The 23,162-nt window shown below is 49.2% G+C and overlaps 1 protein-coding gene across 2 annotated transcripts in view; it reads right to left on the bottom strand.

Annotated features, from left to right (window-relative positions):
• EVI5L (ecotropic viral integration site 5 like) overlaps positions 1–23,162 on the bottom strand; it is a 1,383,225-nt gene that overhangs the window by 71,178 nt on the left and 1,288,885 nt on the right. For both annotated transcript variants that reach the window (XM_085654281.1, XM_085654282.1), the window contains one exon: positions 16,773–16,868. In XM_085654281.1, the coding sequence (XP_085510407.1) occupies positions 16,773–16,868 (96 nt within the window). The remainder of the gene's footprint in view (positions 1–16,772; positions 16,869–23,162) is intronic.

The following is a 23,162-nucleotide window of genomic DNA, read 5'->3' as shown; positions in this document are numbered from 1 at the left end:
GGGTAATAGACTGCCCCAAATGGAAAGGAGTAACAACTTTTGGCAGGAAAGCAGCCCTGGTCCTGAGAACCATCCTTTCAGCATGTAAGGTAAGAAAAGGAGGTTTGGAACTAAGAGCTTGAAGCTCACTTACCCTCCTTGCCGAGGTTATGGCGACAAGAAAAACCACCTTAAAGGACAACAGCCTCAAAGGACAATTATGAAGAGGCTCAAATGGGGACCCCATTAAAAAGGTTAAGACAAGATTAAGGTCCCACTGCGGCATTACAAATGGAGTAGGAGGAAACATGTTTGTAAGGCCCTTGATGAACCTCAGAACAACCGGAGATTTAAATAACGAAGGCTGATCTGGAAGGCACAGAAATGCCGATAAGGCCGAAAGGTAGCCCTTGACCGTGGCCACAGCACAGCCCTGCTGAGCCAAGGAAAGAGCAAACTGAAGCACATCAGAAAGATGAGCCTTTAAAGGGTCAATGGACCTCTCCCCACACCACTTTACAAACTTAGACCACCTGTAGGAGTATATGGACTTGGTGGAGTGTCGCCTGGCCGATAAAATAACGTCCACCACATCAGGTGGGAGAGAGAAGGAACTCAGTTTGCCCCGTTCAATCTCCAGGCATGAAGGTGTAAGCTCTGGAGGTGGGGGTGTAGAACCTGCCCCTCCGACTGCGAGAGGAGGTCTGCCCTCAGAGGGAGACGGAGCGGAGGGCACGAGGAGAGGTGGAGAAGATCTGTGTACCACACCCTTCTTGGCCAGTCCGGGGCGACCAAAATGACTTGGGCCCGGTCTTGGCGAATTTTCCTCAGAACCCGAGGAATCAAGGGTATGGGAGGAAACGCGTAAAGGAGTCGTGAACCCCAACTCAACTGAAACGCGTCCCCCAACGCCCCCTGCATCGGAAACTGGAGACTGCAGAATGACGGGCAGTGCGCGTTCTCTCGGGTGGCAAACAGGTCCACCCGAGGAGTCCCCCACGTCCGAAAGACGTGACGAACCACCTCCGGATGGAGCCTCCACTCGTGGTCGGCGGAGAACTGCCGACTGAGACTGTCCGCACGCACGTTCAGCACCCCGGCCAGATGATTTGCCATCAGACAAATCTGATGGTCCTGAGCCCAGGACCACAGACGCAGGGCCTCTCTGCAGAGACAAAGAGACCCTACTCCTCCCTGTTTGTTTATATACCACATCGCGGTCGTGTTGTCCGTCAGGACTTGAACTGACTGACCGCGAAGGGAAGGGAGAAAGGCCTTGAGTGCCAAACGAATCGCCCGCAACTCCAGAAGGTTGATATGAAACAACCTCTCCTCTGGAGACCAAAGACCCTTGATCTCCAGATCCCCCAGATGAGCACCCCACCCTAGGGTGGAGGCATCCGTTATCACTGTGGCCACCGATGGAGGTAGATGGAAAGGCTTTCCTTGGGACAGATTGCCCTCCACGCTCCACCAAGACAGATCCGCTGCAGCTTCTCCGGAGATCTTGATCGACTCCCCGAGATCCCCGTTGTGCTGATACCACTGCTTGCGGAGGCACCACTGGAGCGCCCTCATGTGCCAGCGTGCATGGTTGACCAACAGAATGCAGGAAGCGAACAGACCGAGCAGGCGAAGGACCTTCAGAACTGGAACAACCGCTCCACTGTGGAATAAAGGGACCATCTCCTGAATGTCGAGAATCCTTTGAGGAGGAGGGAATGCTCGACACACAGTAGTGTCCAGTACTGCCCCTATAAACAGGTTGCGTTGAGAGGGCACCAGGTGAGACTTGGGCACATTGATCGAAAAACCCAAGTCGAATAACAGCTGAGTTGTCACCTGCAGATGACGCTGCACCATCCCTGGGGACTCTGCCTTCAGAAGCCAGTCGTCCAAGTAGGGGAAAACCGGAATCCCCGACCTCCTGAGATGAGCAGCCACCACTGCCATCACCTTTGTGAAGACTCGAGGTGCAGTAGTAAGACCAAACGGGAGGACCGCAAACTGATAATGTTGCGACCCAACCGTAAAACGGAGATACTTCCTGTGCGACTTCAGGATTGGGACATGGAAGTACGCGTCCTGCAAGTCGAGCGACACCATCCAGTCTCCTTGCTGCAACGCTTGAAGAACCTGCGCAAGGGTCAGCATCTTGAACTTCTCCTGTTTCAGGTAAAAATTCAAGATTCTGAGGTCCAGAATCGGACGCAATCTGCCGTCCTTCTTGGGGATCAGGAAATACCGGGAGTAGCATCCCTGACCCCTTTCCTGCTCCGGAACCACCTCTATTGCGCCCTTCTGAAACAAAGCTTGAACTTCTTTCTGCAGGAGAAGCAGGTGGTCCTCCGAGCAATAACCTTGGCAAGGAGGGTAAGGGGGAGGAAACTCCCGAAAGGGAAGGGCGTACCCAGTCTCTACGAGGTTCAAAACCCAAAGGTCGGTTGTAACAGATTTCCAACCCCGTAGAAAGTAGGACACCCGACCCCCCACAGGTCTTACATGATCCGGGATGGGGGATCTAGGGCTGCTTCCCTGAAGCCTCATTTGGAGCAGAGGAGGAGGAGGAAGAAGAGGGGTTACGACCAGAACCTCTCCGACCCCTTTGCTTCCCTCTATAGGAGCGATAGAGGGGATTCTGCTGCTGTTGTTGCTGCTGTTGCTGTGGCTGTCGAAAGGAGCGAAAGGATGACCTTCCGAATCCCCTAGCCTTACGGAAAGTTGAACCTCTCACAGGAACCTGCAGACCCAAGGACTTCGCCGTTAACCTACTGTCCTTAAAACGTTGAAGAGCAGAATCTGCCTTCTCCCCAAACAACTTTTGTCCATCAAAGGGCAGATCCACCAGCGTGGCCTGGACATCTGCAGAAAACCCTGAGGAACGGAGCCATGCATGTCTCCTCGCGGCAATGGACGACCCCATAATTCTCGCCACAGAGTCCGCCGTATCCAGCCCAGACTGGATCACCTGCCTGGCAGCTGCCTGAGTGTCCGCCACAACCTCCATGAAGGACGACTTATCCCCCTCAGGTAACTTAGGGGCCAGAGTTTTTATAGAGTCCATCAGGGCATGAACATAACGCCCCAGCAAGCACGTAGCATTTGATGACTTCAATGCCATACTTCCTGAGGAGAAAGACTTTTTGGCCGCCTGATCAACTTTCTTCGACTCCCTATCAGCAGGAGATTGGGGGAAAGCACCCGAAGCATGTTTAGAACATGAAGCCTGCACCACTAGGCTCTCCGGAGAAGGATGCGTGGATAAAAAATCCGGGTCTCCTGGCGCAACCCTGTATCTCCTTGCCACCTGCCTGCAAACTGCTGGAGCTGACAGAGGCTTCTTCCACACCTCCAATACTGGTTCCAAGAGAGCCTCATTGAAAGGTAGCAAAGGCTCAGAAGCCGACGTCGGGGAGTGCAACACCTCTGTGAGCAGATTGGACTTGTATTCCACAGAGGGCAGCTGCAGATCTAACAACTCCGCGGCCTTCTTGATCACAACATGGTAGGGCGCCAATTCCTGTGGTGGAGAAGACCTTGCAGAAGCATGCTCCCACTCCGGGGTGGTATCCAAACCACTTGCTACCTCTATACCTCCAAACTCATCCGAAGAAGAGTCCACTTCACCTTCTTCCACCTCAGCCCGAAATCTTTCCTCCTCCAAAACCCTTTGGGCCTCCCGCCTCGATCGATTCCGGGGAGCCGGCGTCGTCGACGTCGTACGCGGCGTCGGTGGAGCCAAAGGCATCGGCGTCGGAGGCGCTACAGGTGGAGTCGGCGGCGCCGGATGCGGCGTCGATGGAGTCGGCCTCGGCGTCAAAGAAGGCTCCGAAGATTGACCATCCATCCGAGGTCGAGCCGGATTCCCAACCGGCGCCGGAAACTGCCAAGAAGGCGCCATCGGCATAAAAGGCAGAAAAGGAGCCTGAGCGTATTGCTGCGGCACTCCTAGAGAAAACGCCATCGGACCCACGGGACCTGCTGGTGCTCCGGATGGGAAGGATGCTCTCTGAAAAATGCCATACATGGCATTCAGAAATCCCGAAGGATCCGTACCTGGAGCCGGGAATTGGGGATAAGGAACTGCCCCTGTATCCTCCTGTGGAGCCACAGGCGTCGGCTCCTCCGAATCCTCCACCGGAACCACGGAGTCATCAGGCACCGGGACAGACTCTTCCTGCTCCTGCTCCACATCAGATTCCACCCGACCAGGAGTCGAAGCCTTGGACGGCGCCGGAGACGGCGTCGGGGAACGAGCCGGAGTCCGCTTCGGAGAGGGAGACTTCGAAGACTTATCCGGAGAAGGCGAAGGAGACAAGATCTTGCTCTGACGTCGACGAGGCGAAGCCGACCTCGACCTCTTAGACTTCGAGGACCGACGCCGAGAAGAATGCTTCCTCTTCTTATGGTGCTTCTTCGACTTCGACGACCTCGAAGTCGAAGACTCCCGCCTGGACTTCTCCTTTTTCCTCCCTCTCTTCTCCTCACCGATCTTCTTCATGAAGAGTTTGGTCTTCCTCTCCTTCAGTGCTTTAGGATTCATGCTCCTACAGCACCCGCACTCATCCACATCATGATCAGAAGAGAGACACCATAAACAATTCTGATGCGGATCCGTCATGGACATCAGGCCTCCGCACTCCCTACAGGGCTTAAAGCCCGACTTCCTCGTCGAAGACATTCCGATTTTAACAAGAATACACCACTAGATTACAAAGTATCTAGAGAGCACTGGGAAAAAACCGTTGCGCGTCGACGGCGCGGAAAAAAGGGAACTGACGTCATCACGCCGACGTGGGCTTCTTATGGCTCCGATGACGTCGTACGGAGTCGCGTGCGGAGCCGATGTATTGTGACGTCGCCCACGTCGACGTGGAATGCTGGGGAAGAAAAGTTCCGTGGAATGCTGGCGCAGGGGATATTCACAAGGTGAGGAATCCACTGGCAGATGTATCCATCAGAAACATCTTTATTGCCACTATAAATGTTATTAAACAGGTGTCACCTCTACAATTCATTTTACAGAACCAGAGCAACCTTGCACCTACAGTCTCCCTTCACAGAGCCTGAAGGACCTAGGCAACAGCAAAGATTAACTGTGCTTTAAGGTACTCTTTGACAGCCTACCTAACGAGTTGGAATAATTTTCACCAGTGCTCTTTTTCATTTCCTCGTACAATCCTCAAGATTTCCTACCATCTATTATCTAGCATTTACCATAGGTGGTTACCTTGACTTTTCAAAAGGGCTCCACGAGGCTGGATACTGTCGCTCGGTTAGGGAGACCTGTGATGCACCTTGGGCAGATTGGCTGGAGGATAGGCCCTGGTCTTCTGTCGGTTATTCCGACGCTTTTTGTTGAAAACAAACTTTTTGGGTTAGGCAGGAGGATAACTTCTAACACCACTTCCAAGGGTTAAGGACCCGGGGGCACAACATGAAGGGGGAAAGCAGGGGTTGTAGCTCACACCAGCAGATACCAGGTTCAAGTTCTCATTATGTCCCTGTAGCCCACACAAGAGTCCAGTCAAATAGCCCTTGGAGTCACTCTAGGCAGTCCTGCATTCAAGCAGCAAGGCAGACCTCTAGCAGCAGGGCAGTCCTCTGGGGAGCAAGGTAGGCCTCAAACAGCAGGTCAGTCCTCTGGGCAACAAGGCAGGCCTCAAGCAGCAGGGCAGTCCTCTGGGGGTCCAGGCAGTCCTTCTGAAGTCTTCCACAGATCCAGGCATGTACTGACGGGTTGTTTCTGAGTCCAATATCTTTTACCTGGTGCCATTCTTTGAAGTGGGTGAATCGTTTAGGCTATCCCAACATCTTGTACTGGAAATGTCTTCATTTCCCTGCCAAGGTTCCAAGAAGTCTGGGGTGACAAAAGGCTTGTGTCAGGTTCCTTTGTGTGTGCTGCAGGCAAGCCCTTTGAAATGTAACTAGGGAGGGAACACCTTCACCAATAACCACTCTTGAAGGATGGCCCATCCTACCAACATCTAGTCCCCCATTTGTCTCACTGTCTGGGAGGACAACATAAAGCCCAACAGCCTTGCTATTCACAGTTGATGTGACCCAGGACACTGGCAGCAGGCACCAAATAGCTAGTGCAAGAAAATATAAACTTTCTAAAAGAGCCATTTTCAGACAAATGACTTAAAATGCACTTTACTATTAAAGAGGAGTTTAGATCACAATTAACTTGAGTCCAAACATTACATTTCTACCTTCTCCCAATTAAAAGTTATCATCTTTTAAATGTAATAATGTATCCCATTGTAATCCAATGGGAGAAACAGGCCTCACTGTACCGAAACACAAATTCACAACCAAAACATGAGAAGCTTAAAAGCGCATGTCCTACTTTTCAAATACAATGCACTTTCCTTATGGGCTTTTCAGGGCCTACCTTAAAGGGGTCTATATGTCTTAAAAGGAAGGGGTTAAGTGTGACAAAGGGTTTATTTTGCCATGGCAATATAGCAGTTTTAAAACTGCACTTCAGGCTGCAATGGCAGGCCTGAGGTATGTTTTATGGTTTAAATCTTTTATTGATTTTAAACAAGAAAGGTAACAAGAACCCCAGATCCGTGGAGACAATGGAATATAGACAACAAGTGTCGCAAATATTGGGATTACCAAGGTAATATAAGCGGAGTGGGTCCACAGGGATACACAATAAAGGGGAAGGGGCAAATCAAAACAAGCACCCCCACCCTTCCCCTCGTCCACCAACAAAAAAAAAAGGGGGGGGGGGAGGAGTAATCTAGAAGTCAACGTGTTCGTTTACGGAGCCGGGAAGGATCAGCTTGTGGAAGCGGCGTGTCCGACAGGCGGAGAAGTCTAAGGTATCGGGGGCATGTCAATTCTCGGAACTCAGATACTAATAGAGCCTAGAAGGGCCGCCACATCTCCGGGAATTCAGACCCCCTGCCAGCCAATGTGAGGGTTAGTTTCTCCATACCCAACACCATCCAGAGCTGCTGGATGGTGTTGGAAGCAGGGCGGTACGCCAATGTATCAGGATGTTCTGCGTGGCCACGCCTAATGCGATCGCAATCATTCGGCCCCTCCGGGATTTTAACGGATATGTTATGGGATTGGGTAAGCCCAGGAGGATGTAAGCGGGAAATCTCGGGAGCTGCGTCTCAAAGTGGGCGTCTATTTTGTCGAGCACTTGGGACCAGTATGTTTGAAGAGGGTCACAGCCCCATATGATATGTACCAGGGTGCCTACTTACCCACAACCCCTCCAACAAAGAGCGCTCTGTCGTGGGTCGAACTGGTGTAAACGGTCCGGTGTGTAGTAACAATGTGTGGCTATCTTAGTCAGCGTCTCTGTGAGTCCCGAATGGTATGCTGAATGCCGGGCCCTATAATATATGCCTTCCCATTCCTCGTGGCTAAGCGTCCTACCTAGGTCTCGTTCCCAGCGGGCTCGGCCGGCATTGTATGTATGCGTAAAGGATGTTAATAGCATTTTATATAGATCAGAAATGATTTTTTTATCGGACGTGCTGGTGATGAGCCATTTCTCGTATGGAGTCAGGAAACTGTGAGCCCCAGATTTGATATCTGAATGAAGTGGCCAGTGTCAGAGCTGCAGATAGGGCAGACGCTCTGACTTAGGAAGGCCATAGTGTGACCTGAGTTGTAGGAATGGGAGGATCCCATCCAAGTCAAAGAGGGGACCTAGAGATCGACATGAGGAAGAGCGCCAGACAGAAAAGGCCTTAGTGTCCATGCCAGGTTGAAATTCTGGGTTATCGAACAGTGGCGTGAGAGGGGAGGGATAGGTAGATAGATTTTGGGAAGTACTGGTGCGATCCCATGACTCCATTATCGTACCTGTGATATACGAAGCATATAAATGGGTGGTCTATGCGATTTGCGAAGAAAGGGGATGCCCTGTAAAGGCATGGCTGCCACCGCCTGGTCCTGGAACAATCAGTTTTTCTCCGATTCCAGGCGGTGCCATTCCACCAGATACCGAAGTTGTGAAGCATAAAACTAAAGCTAAAGGTCAGGAACCCCTACACCTCCCTTCTCTGGCGGAAGAATGGCAATCTCGTGTTTGAACCGGGGTTTGCGCCCGTGCCATACGAAGTGTGCAAGTTCCGATTGGGTCTGTTGAATCCAGCCCGGGGGAGGGCGAAGAAGGAGGGTCTGGAAAAGATATAAGATCTGTGGGAGGATGGTCATCTTGATGGCCGCTATTCTACCAAGCCAGGATAAGGTGTGATGCTTCCACTGATTTAATTCCTTCCGTATAAGTGCCCGGAGTATGGAGTAGTTGGTGTCGGCTGTAGCCTGTATGGAGGAGGCTAGTTGTATTCCCAGATATAGGATCGAGGAAGTGGACCATTGTATGGGATGTTCTTCTTGTAGATGAGCTAAAGTGTGCGGGGAGAGGGATATGTTAAGTGCTATGGACTTATCCACGTTAATCTTAAATCCTAAGGCTTGTGCAAAGCAGTGCAATTCGATGAAAAGGGCTCGCATCGCTGGGATCAGGTCGGAGAGGGAAAGCAAAATGTTGTCTGCGTAAAGGCTTATAGTGTGTTCATCCCATCCAAACTTGACCCCAGAGAAAAGGGGGTGGCGTCTGATGTGTAATGCCAGAGGCTCAATATAGAGTGCGAATAATAGGGGTGAACGAGGACACCCCTGTCTGGTGCCTCTTTCTATCGGGAAGCGAGAGGACGTATGACCATTGACTCAAATAGTCGCCTTCGGCGAGCAGTAAAAATTGTGGATTCGAGTGCGTAGCTTCTCACCGAAGCCAACATGCGTCAAGACCTGCTCGAAGTAGGGCCAGTGCACCCTATCAAAGGCCTTCTCTGCGTCGATTGCCAGGAACATATATTCTCCCTGAGTGCGAGATGCTTTTCGAGGAGGTGCAAGACCCGTTTGGTATTATCACTCGTTTGTCTCTGCGGGATGAATCCTGTCTGATCTGGCTTAACTAGTTGGGACATGTAGGGGGCAAGGCGGGTCGCTAAAATGCTAGTATAAAGTTTAATATCGATATTTAGTAGGGAGATCAGCCTGTATGCGCCACAGGACATCTTGTCCTTCCCGGGTTTCGGGATAACCACTATTGATGCTTCAAGCATCTCCCCTGGGATAGCCCCGTCTTGCGCAAAGGTGTTAACCTCTTCTGTGCCCATGACGAGATGGTCTCGTCATGGAGCACAGTCGCGCTGTGCCCATGACGAGACTATCTCGTCATGACACCCACCCACTAGGGAAGCGCCAGGTACAGGAGGGGAAAAGGCCTGGCACCCAAGGGGTTAAACAAGTCCCTCAAGAGGGGGGGCCACCTGGCTACAGAACGTTTTATAGAAGGCCACCAAATAGCCATCTGGTCCGGGTGACTTACCCAGCTTGAGGCAAGAAATTGCTGCTATGACTTCTTCTGTCCCAATGTCCCTATCTAAATAGTCGGCCTGTGCTTGAGTGAGAGAAGGCAAGTGTGCGGAATCCAGGCAGCCGGCGCTACGGTGGGCATCTAGCGGGTCGCTCGAATAGAGCGTTGCATAGAAGTCTCGAAAGACTTCCACAATGGCAGCATGTTCGTTGACGAGGTCACCCCTAGAGGAGCGGATGGCATGGACACCCTGTCGTTGCCTAGTTTCCCGTAGTTTGTGAGCTAAAAGGCGACTACAGCGGTCGCCGCCGTGTAATACGAGTGGCGGAGGGCCGCATATTCGGCCCTGTCTTGGTCTAATGCTGCAAGTTGCTCCGCTCTGCGCACAGTTGCCGCCAGGCTCGGGAAGCGCCGGTCCGCTGATGCACTTGTTCCAATTCCGTGATTCGTTGAGAAAGTTTGGCCCGTTTACGACTACGTTCAAGGTTGTCTGCTGTAGAGATAGCAATGAATTCCCCCCGTAGGACTGCTTTCAATGCCGCCCATTGTGTCACGAGAGAGGTGTCGGAATTGGCGTTGAGGGTCAGATAATTTGTGATAGCTTTCTGGCTTTGTTAGTTTACGGAAGCTCAATGGAGTAGCGTGTCGCGAAGGCGCCAGTGTCTGAGAGGCTGCTGTGTTAGTGGGAGCTGAAAGGTGGCAACGACCGGGGAGTGGTCTGAAAGAGAGGCTGTCAGAATCTCGGTATCAGTCGCAAGTGCGTGAAGGGAGGAGGAGCTGAGGAGATAGTCTAGTCTGGCATATGTTTTGTGCGTGCCTGAGTAAAAGATATAGGCCCGGCTGCGGGGGTGGAAGTGGCGCCAAAGATCTACAATCCCCAGGTCTTGAAGGCGGGCCCGCCCTGCAGGTGAAAGAACGCCAGCCTGGCCCACTCTCTGAGCGGTCAAGGACGTTGTCAAAGACAAGATTTAAGTCTCCCCCCCCAGTAGTACGAGTCTTTCGGTAGTAGCCGTTGCCTCAGTAATTGCGTCATGAAAGTAATTGTCCTGCCCCTCATTGGGTGCGTATATGGACCCGGCTATAAAGGACACCCCTCCCACCAGGAACTGGTATGTGAGCAATCGGCCCCTAATCTCGGCCTACTTTTGCAGGACCCTACCCTGAAAGGATCTGGAGACTAGTATGGCGACCCCGGCTGATTTAGTGAAATTAGAGGAGAACATATGTGTGGGGAAAGCTCGGGATTTCAACCGTGGTGATCCTTGGGGAGAAGATGAGTCTCCTGTAGGAGGCATATATCAGCTTTGTAATGCTCCAAATAGTGAAGGACGGCCCTACGTTTGATCGGATTGTTTAAACCCCGCACATTCAGGGCAAGAATATTAAGAGAGGTGTGTGGCATCTAGTTTAGAGGGGGGATAAAAGCCATAACATAGGATCTATATCGTTGTGGGTGATAAGGCGCAGAGGGGGGAGAACCATGATTCAATGGTGAATGACTTTTAAGGCGCGGAGTGGAGGGGTGGACGAGGAGACTCAAACCCAAAGAGCACAAAAAAAAACCAAGAACGAAAACCCAGAACAAAACAAAGACAATAACAGTAAAACCCAAGAGAGTCAAGGAAAATAGTCCGTCATCCAGAGATGACCAGCCTGTCAGCAAAATGGGGTCCATAGTGTGACCAAGAGGGGATTTGCAGCCCCACCCGCCGCCTGCCCAAAGTCCAGTAGAGGACATGCAGAGAAAACAACGACCCCTGCCCATTCAATTAACATCAGAGTCTGTCACAGCCAGAGCATCCGAAGCAGAGGCGAGGACCGCCTGCTGAACCTTGGCTATTTCCAACTTGGTTGGCTTTCGTACACGCCGCTGTCGTGACCACTTCTGCCACCCCGAAGAGGAGATCTCAGGCCCGAGCTGGCGCTGCGCTGGTCATCGTCATCGCCTGGTACAGTAAGGCCCAGGAGCCGGCAAGAGTCTGTGAGCGATCGGAGCTGATGAAGTTTGCCATTGTGGCGAAAGATGAGTCGGAAGGGATGCTCCCAAGAGTATGGCATTTCCTGCTGTCGAAGGTGTTCGGTCACGAGACGGAATTGCCGTCAACAATGAAGCGTGATGAGAGCATGGTCCTGGAACAGCACTGTGGAGTGTCCCTGGAAAGAGATGGAGTGAAGAGACCTCGCTTTAGTGAGGATGGCTTCCTTGGTTCTAAAGTCCTGTACGCAGACTAGGATATCTGCTGGGGGAGCAGTAGGCGCATGAGGAGGGCCGACTCTGTGCGCCCGGTCCAGGACGATGTCTGCTTCGTGGGAGGCGCCCAGCATATGGTGGAATAGACCCTTAGCGAAGGCAAAGAAGTCTCTAGTGTCTTCCGTTGTCTTCAACCCCCGGATCTGGATGTTATGCCTGCGGGACCTATATTCTAAATCCTCCAGGTGGGTTTGCATGTTGACGTGCTGATCCTGTAATCGGATGACCTCCTGCTGGAGCATAGTGGACTCGGCCATTGCGGAGTCATTCTTCTCCTCAAGGGCGGCCACCCGGTCCCCAACGTCATCCACATCTTGGCAGATCTCCTTAATTGTGTCCGTGAGGTTATTTTTCACAGATTGCAAGTCCTCCCTGAGAGTCAGGAACAGCGACTCCAGGAATGCCTTCATGATAGGCTCCGCACCAGTGCTAGTAGGCTGGTGGGAGGCAGCGACCTCGGGGGCTGTGGACGCCATGGTAGGGATGGATTGCGGGCGGCCAAAAATGTCCTTCAGGAGTTTTGCCGCCTTCGCTCTGGTTGGGGACATGCTCATCCGGCGCACCCCGGCAAGCTGTGAAGGGAGACGCATGAGATGGAAGGACCGCAACCGGGAAGGGTGGTGCGAATGAAATGTAAAGTGGGGGCCACACGAGCTGCTAGTTCTGTTGTGCCTCGTGGCCCAGCTCCGTTGCGAATCAATTGGGTGGCACCCCAAAGGCGAAGGCAGGGAAGCACAAAAGTCCAAGTAATTACCCCGGGTCTAGGCGCCACGTGGGACCACGACGTCTTCAGAGTACCGCTGTGTGATGAATGGTATGAGGCCCAGGGCGCTGCCAGTAAGCCCCTAGAACACTGCTCCCCCAGGCCAGGATAGTCCAAGGAGGATCCAACTCACTCACCGCACCCTGCAGCAGGGGGAGCAGCTGCAGAAAGTGAGACCTTACCGGACCTCGGTGGGTGGAGGGATCCTCCGGCGGCAAGGCCCGCTGCCTGTGTTGTGAGGCGCCGGGATCGACTGGGCCCAATCGGCAAAGTACGCTGCGGGGGCAGGTCGCGATCAGCCTCTGACCCCCGAGTCGAAGGCAAGGTGTAAGGTGTGGCATCTTCTCTCCGGGATCCCCAGGGGCCTGCTGGGCCCACTGCCCCGCACCTCAGCCGCTTAGACGTGTGGGCTCCACAATCGAGGCCGGGGCTCCCCGCGGCATTGTGCAGCGCCAGATGTCCTCAATGGGGCGGCCAGAGGCACAGCAGGATGTCAGAGCGCCTCAAGTCGGCCCCCGGGAGCCGTCCGACGAGGGCTGGGGTTGGTTGGCCGCCTCCGCAGGTTCCGGTCCGCTCCGCGGGCAGATCCAGGGCAGGGCCGGGGACAGACGGGTAACTCCAACTCCGTCACCCCCCCCCCCCCCCCAAGCAGGCCAAGGAGGAGGATCACAGGAAACCGGGTAGAGTGCTGGGCAACCCGCGGGTCATCCAGGCGCCCGTAGTGCGGCTGGGTTCGGAGCAGCTAGCCTCGGTCATCCGAACACCGGACCACCGCGTTGTCGAAGCCGCCTCTAGGCGGCGGCGAAGAGAAGGTTAGGCCAGTTCTCTTGCGGTCCCCGTGGGCAACCGTTCACGGTGTCTGCAACGGGATCCCAGGGCAACCATGGGCAGCGTCTTGCCAGAAGGGCACTCCGGAGGCACCTCGGGCCAATTTCGTGCCTCGCGGGAGGTTGTATGTGTGAATTCGGCAGACGGCAGGCAGGAGCTCTGGGCAATGCGTCCTAACACGCCGCCATCTTGGCCACGCCCCTCTGAGGTATGTTTTAAAGAGCTAATTAAGTGGGTGGCACAATGAGTAATGCAGGTCTACTAGTTTAATTTAATTTACATGCCATGTAGTACCTTATACTAGGGACTTATATTTAAATTAAATATGCCAGTCAGCTGTAAGCCAATTATACCATGTTTTGGGAGCGAGGAAAAGCACTTTTGTACTGGTTAGCAGTGGTAAAGTGCACAGAGTCTAAATGCAAACAAAAACAAAATTCAGGAAATAGAAGGGGGAAGGCAAATATTTTTTGGGAGGGAAGCAGGGGGTGGGGTTGGTGAAAGACCACAGCAAGGATGTCAGGTCTAACACATAATGTCAGTGTTCAGTACTGGAGCCAAGAGGATACTGGAGGATGATTTAGGCCCGGTCAGTCCTGATCTTCTTCAGAATTGGGAGCAGGCGTGCTATCAGGGGAAAGTCATACAGGAGTCCCAAGTTCTACTCGAGGTGGAACTCGTCTCGGAGCGAGACGCTTCGGAAACTCCAACACGTAACAGAGTTGACATTGCGTATTCTCGGCGGTGGCGAATAGATTGCGTCCAGTTTTCCCCCTTTGCAAGAGGCCTTGCGCCACCTCCAGGTAAAACAGCCATTTGTGATCCGCTAGTTGCCGATGGCAGAGTCTGCCTACCCTGACATTCAGAGCCCCCCCAGGTAGTTCACCATCAAGAAAATTACCTGCAAGTCCAGCCATTTCCAGAGGTGCAGCACCTCCTGGCACAGGGTTCAAAACCCCACCGTACCCTGTTTGTCGCATACCACATGGCATTGGTGTTGTCCATGAGCACAAGAACCAGCATCCTCTTTATGAATAAAAGAAGAATTTCACTGCCAAACAGAGGGCTCTGAGCTCCAGAAGGTTGACCTCGAATTTCTACCTCCCTCAATGACCGCCCAAGCCCAGAAGTGATCCATAAGTTACCATTGCCGGCTCTGGGCGGGAATGAGAGAGGGGCGTGCTGCTGACCCAATAGTGGTGCAGCACCCACCAATGCAGGTCTTTTGCAGTCTACTCCAAAATCAAAATGTGGTCTGAGATGACTACTTGATGTTGGGCCCCCTGTACTTCAGATCATACTGTAGAGCCGCATATGCCATCTGACATGTTCAACCTGCAGGATTCAGGAGGTCATCAGCCCCAGTAGCCTCACAGTCGACCTCAATGAAATCCAGGATTAGGGCTAAAAGATAGGGATCATATAAGTAGAGGTATGGTTAAGTAGTCCTTTCTCTAGGTTCCTCTACACTGTGAGAGACTAATTTTTCACAACTATTGTTTTTATGCTTACTGTGAAGTCTAATCTTCCCTCTCTCCTTGAGTTTTCTCCTGGACATTTTAACACAAATCACACTGCTCTGACTTTTGTCTACATCAGAAAAGACATTTCACAAAAAGTTGTGTCATTTCGCCAAATATGAAAATGACTCAAAACAGAGACGTCAAGTAGAATCAAAATGTATAGGTTAAAAAATTAAGAAGAATCCAAAATGTCTGAGCTCAGAACTCTAGGATGTTGTCCTTAGGAGCCAGAAAAAAGAACTGAAGCAACTTCTATTGAAAGGGCATGCAGATTGGTGGATTATGTTTCCCTAATGTTTCAGTTTCATCTTCCAGCTCTAAAGGCTGCAGCACATATAGCATTTCAAATTATGTTTTAAAATGGTTTTATTAAAGTCATCCATTTTCAACAGAAAAATAAACAAATTTGGCCAAATACATATGTTTAAATAATTCACGTTCCTAAAGAAAGGTGCTAAATTGAAATATTTTCCAAAAATACTCAAAGATCCCGCATTTGGACGGGACTATTCTGCAGTTGTGATTCTCCATGGAGATCCCATGAAGGAGAAATCATCCATCCTCAAAAAAACGTTATGACACAGTTTCCTTTCATTTCGTTTTCTCATATAAAATCTTTGGAAAGAAATGATTTTAAGAGCTCCGCGATCCCGCATATAGATAGAGATAGTTATTACATATTTATGAATATTAAGAACCCATTAAGGATAATCCATTATTTCTTCAACTCAATTGTGCCGCTCTATTCAACTGTTTCTGCAATCTTATATTTTGTCTACCTCTTACCATTCAGGCATACTGTGCCTTCCACTTGCATCAGATGCTGTGCTGTTGTCTCTCTTTTGTGTCACACACTTCCCTGATGCATCACAAGCGTGAATTTCTCTCCCCCCTTTACCAAACTCAATGTAACTCAGACTCCCTCTTTGGGATTGTTTTTAGTTCATCCTCCTCCCAACATATCCGTGTGCTGTTTCTCTTTCGCAATTAAGCATGCCATTCCCTCCCCGTTTTTAGAAAATACTGCATTTTTCGAATCACAAGACCTATCAGCTTTCTTTACCGTTCACACCACACTGTGCTATGCTGTGCTACACACTGCTGTTCTCTATAAACGCTTACTACAGTGTTGTAATCCAATCACACAGCTCTGTTTATGATGTCTCCATCACACCACACCACATTGTGAGGTATTATTCAGATATACACAAACTGGATGTTGGTTTTCTCTTTAGTTCCAGGTTCAGTCTTCTATTTTGCATAATAAATGGCAGGTCTTTTCACTCAAACCTCACTCTACTCTACAATGCACTGTTCTCTCTCCTATTCGCATTATGCAATGCTGTGCACTCACCTACTCAACAAACTATTGCTGATCTCCCTTTATTACATCCTACTCTGTCTTGTCCTCTTCCCATAGCAGCACATTCTGTGCTGTCCTTCTCTCACTGCCCCACATTTTATGCCATCCTCCTCCTCACATGAGGCATCATTCTTGGCTATTTACTTGCAGATGTCAGAACCATCCTTACAAGCTGTCTCCCATTGAAGCATGTGCTTCCTGCAGTATCTGCCAATCTGCCTTGCATAGCACACCACACTTAGCAGCTCTCTTCCCCATCACCAAACTGAATTCTCTCTCTGTCTTTTGCATTAAGCTTGATTTATGTTCTGTTGCTTCATAGTCTGTGCATCCATCACTTCCCCACTGTGAGTGAAACATTTGGACCTCCTTAATGACAATCTTGCAGACTCCTCCCAAACAAAGTGTCAAAACTGAGTAATTAAAGTGCAGAACGAACACACGTTTGGGGAAAGATTCGTTGAGTCTTCCAAGTGAAATATTCTCATCTTCCACGAAAGCTCGTGTTTTCTAACCAGCATCACTAGACATTCAAATTAAAGAATTATTTCAACCTCTGGAAAAACAATCTTTAAAAGATGAGAGATTTTCTCTGTGAGGCCTAGGGAGGAGGGAAAAGTATAATTGGTGCAAATTTGCAAACCATGAAAATGAAGATAAAACAATGGTACAGGTCAGTAAATTACACATAAAAAACATGCTCTTACCTCTGCCTTCAGTTCATCAATCTGGTCCTTCAGCTCTCTGATATACTGGGAGGAGTCAGAATTATTAAGCTCTCCTTGAATCATTCCTTCTTCTTTCTGTGAAAAAAAGTTTAAGACTGACAGTCACAACTGGTGGTAGTTGCACTGTTAGATTAACAAGAAAGGGTACTTCATGGTGGTTCCATACTTATATCTTACTTTATCTTTCCTTCGAAACTTTGAGAATTGCCCAAGTCAGTCTGCACGCAAGATCAGAATAAATGTTGTTACTTTAAACTGATTTTTATGCCTCCATGTGCGAATGTCCCTCTGTGTGCCTAGTGCCACCACAAGCCCATGTGTCTCCCTCTCTCACAGCACTATGTTCATACATGCTTCTGATGATTTAGTGATATCAGGGACGTCACAACGGTAGAGAAGCTGAGTCTGGGTTCCCCATAACCCAATCTTTTTAGGGCTCCACACTGCTACCATTACTAAATGTATTTATATAAAACCAAAGCGGGGTGTGGGGTTTTAGTAATGATGAGTCATGACTGGGTGGGCCAAGTATTGTACCTGCCTCCGAATGTGTCGCAGGACAATGTTTTTCTTTCCAATGAAGAACTCGAGAATCAGAGAGGAGGCAAAAAATGTTAGTGATCAAGGCCCCACAAAAGCTTCTGTCTGCCCTGTACCATGTGTTAACTGAAGAGAGGGTGAATGGGTGTTCTGACGGAGGGAGTACTAGTCCTACCTGCACCAAAAAGGTAATTTGCTCACAGTCACTTTGTTATTCCTTTTTCAGATTTGGAAGGGGGGTGGCTGCCAAGTACGACAAAGATTAAAGGAAGCAAGTTGCGCAGAGCCTTCTGTCTGAAAATTGCATCTTTTCTAGGTGAAGCATCCAATTAATATTACTTGCAAAAGCGGCCCGAAGAGGTCTACACGTAGGTATCCAGGAGTGGTGAATGTGTGACTACAAAGGACACCACCCCCTCTATTTACATTAAGGGAACAATGTGGTCCAACGGACCCAAAGAGTGAAATAGGATATGTGGACACCCTGACTTTATACAATTGAGAAACAGGGATACAGTGTGTTTTGTGGACTTTCATAAACAAAATTAAATATTTGCCTGATGCAATAAATTGTTTTCTTAATGTAAAAATAAATGCCATAAGTATTCTATATATGCACTGATGCTCAATGTATGGTTGGAAAAAGTTGTTTTTGGTATATTTTGAAATAAAAATTCTGGCTCAATAACATGTCAGATAACCATTGAAGTGAGCAGGGAGGAATCAACAGCATTTCAACATCAGCAACAATAGCGTATATGATATGTTTTGCATACCTTGGGATCGTATTAATGACAGCACTAAATCATCGGGAGAGGAGTGTGGGCGAAAAGGAATGGACAGGAAGAAAATAAGTTACTTGTCTGTAACTATAGTTCTCTAGTATTGGAATCTTTCATAGATTCACATGCTTGAATCATTCCCCGTCATCGAGATTGGAGTCTCACTGTACATTAAAATAGCTATGCAGTGTTAAACATAGACTAGAAAGGTGCTAGGACCTTTAGTTTTGCAACATATCATGGTACTTGTTAAATAGAGAATAAAGTTAGGTTTAAACCAATCAGGTTCCCTTATCCTTCAGAACATCCCTGTGAGAAGCCCCATTTCCTCAAAGCACAAGTGTAGGAGATACACCCAGGAAAAAAGAGAGATAGGTGAGCTTCATTTGGGGGAGGAGGATGGGTCGCATGTGAATCTATGAATTTTTCTAATACTGGAGAACTACAGTTACAAGTAACTTACACCAGTATTGCAACATTTATAGATTCACATGCTTGACTAAGATTAATAGCAGTTATGAAGCACATTTGTTATAGAAATGCCAAACATACACTTGCAGATAAACGCATATCCGTATATATATATCTATACATATATATTTCTTCGAAGACCTGCTTCAACATAATGAACAAGGCCGACAGCACAAAATCCCATTGCACAATTTATTCACACATGGTCCAATATCCTGAACACGTTTCAGCCGCAGTTACTACCTTTTTCCACATAACAAACACCATTTTGAATGCACTTAAAAGCTCTCATGTGTCACACGTGATTAATAGGCATAAAAGGCAGATGTTGGCATGGTTGCCGTTCAGATAAACAAATTAGAGTAATTACATTGTCTGAATGGGTTACTACTTTAGTCACAACAATAATACATTATGCAAGTGCAATAAGTCTAGTACTCTGCCTGTTGTTATTTATAATAATTTAGGACCTCCGATATATATAAACACCTATATGCGTTTGAGAAGCAAGAACTCCAATATGTACTTATATCGATGTATCTTTATCAACATGAATACATGAAAAATAATAAAAATGCATAACCAGTACAAGGATGGTGGGGTGAAAGAGACAGTTCACCATCACTGAAAAAGATGTAACACTGCCTGACCCAATGCTGCTTCACTGTTGACTGCAGAGTCCAAGCAGTAAAGGCTGGTAAAGGTGTTTCCGGTTTTTCAGGTAGCTGCCCAGCAAATATCCTCAAGTGACACACAAGCAAACAGCGCAGTTGAGGCTGATATAGTTCTTGTAGAGTGGGTGTGCACTGATGTTTGCAACGGTTTGCCTGCAGCCTGATGACAGTAATGAATTGCGCTGGACATCCACCTAGAAATGCTTTGCTTAGAAAGAGGCTAATCTTTCCGTGCCACACTGTAAGCCAGAAATAGTTGATTAGACTTGTGAAAACATTGGGTTTTACCTAAATAGAACTTAAAGCACCTCTTGATATCTAAAGATGAAGCGCTCTTTCGGCTGGTGTTGTAGGAGCTGGAAAAAATATTCTTAGGATGAGCGGTTCATTTAGGTGAAAGTCTTAAGGGACTTTAGGAGTGAATTTTGGGTTTGTGCGAAGAATCAGTCTATCATCGCAAAATTGCAGGAAGGGCTCCTGATTGGTGTGGGCTTGAATTTCGCTAACTCGTCTGGAAGATGTCAGTCACAATCACTCCAAACATTAATACAAACCGATTTTGGAGTACTTCTCCGTACTGTGATCGTTATCCCTTTCTCGCAGGGGTGTGCACCTTGTAGTCACACACTCGCCAAAGAATTGCGCCCTTCAATACACCTAGCTTTTATCTCCGGCCACTGATCTGGTCCTGAGGAAAGCCACATGACCATAAGTTGGCAGAAAACGTGGCTGAAACATGCAAAATGCAGTACATGTTCAGTAATAGAACTTTAAAGGTATAATACTTTGTTTTAAATCTTGCCACATGGATCCACATTAAAAATTTAAGTCTAGAGTACCGGGTAGACACTTTTACTTTCTAAAATATATCTAGTAGTCCCTCGAGGGCTGAGGTCGTAAGCACGCCCAGATACATTTTGTATCGGGGAGAACTCTATGATAAAGCATGTGTTAGACCTGGCACCATTGGCGTGAGTCTCCCTTCCATTTTTTTGCTGTGCCTCCTCTGTTTTTTCTGGTGATAGATGCTCTGGGCGCTGCGCCACTGCCATTCAGTGCCGCAGCGCGGATGCTCCCTGGGTAAAGATGACATATGAATTGATGTATCCATGATTGGCTTATTTGGTCTACCTGTTAGTCCCTAGTAACGTGGCCTGTGTGTGCCCAGGGCTGGTAAACCAAATGCTGCTGGTGGGCCTGCAGCGCTGGTTTGCACCACCCACAGAAGCAGCTTGTAAAGTGTGTCTCAGATCTGCCACAGCAGTGTCTGTGTGCAGTCTAGAACTGCCATCTTGGCTGTGAAGTGCACCCACTTCCCAGCCCCTGAACCTTCCCTTGGCATCATGTAAGCCACCCGTATGGTAGGGTGCATTGTATGTGTAAGGTAGGACATGCCCTGATATGTGTAGCATGTCCTGGTAGTGAATTACACCCAATTTCGTTTTTCACTACTGTAAGGCTACCTGTTCTCCATAGGCCAGAATGGGAGGTTTGGCTATTACATTCTATAGTCCTAACTGACCCATAGAACATGGTAGAAAAACGAATTTAGTATGCCTGAGCTCAGAATATTAAAATACATCTTTTAGTGAAGTTTATTTTTATATTCTGTGTTTGAAAATACCACTATTAGAAAGTAGGTATTTTCTTACCTAAGCCTTCCAGTGTGCTCTGCTGTTATGCGTATTGGCTGTCTGGTTTTGGAGGGACAGGGCAGGCTGAGTCAGACCTGGGTTGAATAGAGAGATCTGCATTGGAGTGTGGGGAGGGGTAGCTCCTGGACCTGAATAGGGCTGTGCCTGGCAAGGTGAATGCTGGCTCCACCTCCCACTGTGCGTCTGATGGCAGACCCCCTCTTTCTGAAAGGAAGGATGTAGCCTGGTAAACAAAGTGCTCCAGGGCTGGGCAGAACTGGTTCTGGCTGGGTTCAGTGACTTGTAGCTTCTGAGAACAAAGACTTTTGGGGTATAAATATCTGTGCTGAAACCCCTGCAAATTGTATTGCCCCTGGATCTCAAGACCAACCTCTGTCCGTGGAACTGAAGGAAGCTGCAGGAGAGGACTGTCCTGGTGTTGTGTGCTGTTCCCTGGATTGGCCTGCAGTAGTTGTCATTGGACTGGAAACAAGAGGGAAAAGGAGCTGTAAGAGAACTTTTTAATCTTGAACCTGCAATCACCCATGGGCTAGAGAGAGAACTAGCCCCCTGGCTGAAGTCTCAGGACCAGTAAACTTAATTTTGTCGCTAAGGTCTGTAAGCGAGCCGCCGTAGCCGAGGAGCGTCAAGAAAATCATCGCACTGCTGCCGCTGAGGGCTCGCTGGCCTGATCATTGCCCCGCACGTTTGCGGGCCTCAAAATTATCGCTAAAGCCTGTTAGCGGGCCGACACAGCTGCGGAGCGTCAGGAAAATCATCGCCCTGCTGCCGCTGAGGGCTCGCTGGCCTGATCATTGCCCCGCACGTTTGCGGGCCTCAAAATTATCGCTACAGCCTGTTAGCAAGCCGCCACAGCCGCGGAGCATCCGGAAAATCATTGCGTTTCTGCCGCTGAGGGCTCGCTGGCCTGATCATCACCCCGCACGCTTGCGGGCCTCACAATTGTCGCTAACACCCGTTAGCGAGCGGCCGCGACCAAGAGCGTGAGGAAAAACATCGCTATCCCGCCGTAGCGGCATTTTTGTGGATTATTGACAACAACATCTCGGAACTGTGAGTAAAAGGGTCCAGAGACCATTGCCCTGAACTGAACTTTGCATTCCCCATTTGAACTATTTTTGCAGCATCCAGAGAGAATTATTTTGCACAGTATTGTGGCTTTCTCGTTATTTGGTCTTGTGATAAGCCTATATATAAAGATAACTATTTTTTTTATACCTACCTGTGTTGTGTCCCTTTGTAGTGTTCCTCACTGTATTGCTGTGTATGTTCATAGACGCTTAACACACGGCCTCTGAGATTAGCCTAACTCAGAGGTCTTCAATCTGTGGGGCGCGACCCCCAGGGGGGCCGTGGCGTCATGGGAAGGGGGGCGCGCATTCATTCCCCAGCCTTATTGTCGGCACACAAAGATTGCTGAATGGCATCAGGTCCCAGCGGTTGTCCCAGACAAAGCCTCGCACTGGGAGCTGCTCTTAGAAGCAAACATACTGTGCAAACTCCTCACCAGTTGATGACGGAGGATGGGTCTTGGCGACCACGACCGATAGGAGGCAGTCAGGCTCTGCGGGAGGCAAGTGCCAGCTTAATTGAGCCCAGCAGGCCTGTTTAATGCACTGCGTCCGCAAGGGAAGGTGCGAGCTGGGCTGGTGGGGGGCCGTTCTCACCAGGGGAAAATGAGATGGAAGTCAGAGGCCAGAACCACCCATGTACGAACTTTCCTTACGTTCTGCTATCTCAAAATGTGTCATTTTTCCTGTTCATATTTCGCTAGTACTTAATCTTGCCTTCTCTAAGAGTGTTTGCAGGCCACAACTGTGAGCCCTAGAGTTCCTTATTCAAAGCAGTGCGAGTTTCTCACAGTGGCCGTCAGTGGGGTCATGAAGATGTTCAGAATACATTACCATCCAGTCCTTGGCCTCTCTGAAGAACAAAAGTTATAGTATTCCAGTTGCAATTGTAATTCTGTTCAAATGAGCATGTGAAGGAGGTAAACAGTTGCCAAAATATTGACCCAGGGTAGTCAAAGAAAATGCAGTGCTCACAGGCTAGTGAGTTCGAAGTGTTTTTGTGATGGGTTACAACGTAAAGGAGATATGAAAACATGCATTCCAGGGTGACTGAAAAGACAGTGCTGAAGAAGAAAGAGAATAGGTGTCAGATATTGAGATGAAAGATGTAGCGAGAAAGAGCGTAGGTGTCTATTATAGAGTGTAAATTACTCCACTACCCCTTCCTCAGGTTTCA

This window comes from Triturus cristatus, chromosome 4_1 (genome assembly GCF_964204655.1).
Source record: "Triturus cristatus chromosome 4_1, aTriCri1.1, whole genome shotgun sequence".
NCBI classification, from domain to species: domain Eukaryota; kingdom Metazoa; phylum Chordata; class Amphibia; order Caudata; family Salamandridae; genus Triturus; species Triturus cristatus.
The sequence above is the reverse complement of the archived record's forward strand: the minus strand, read 5'-3'. Positions and strand labels throughout refer to the sequence as shown.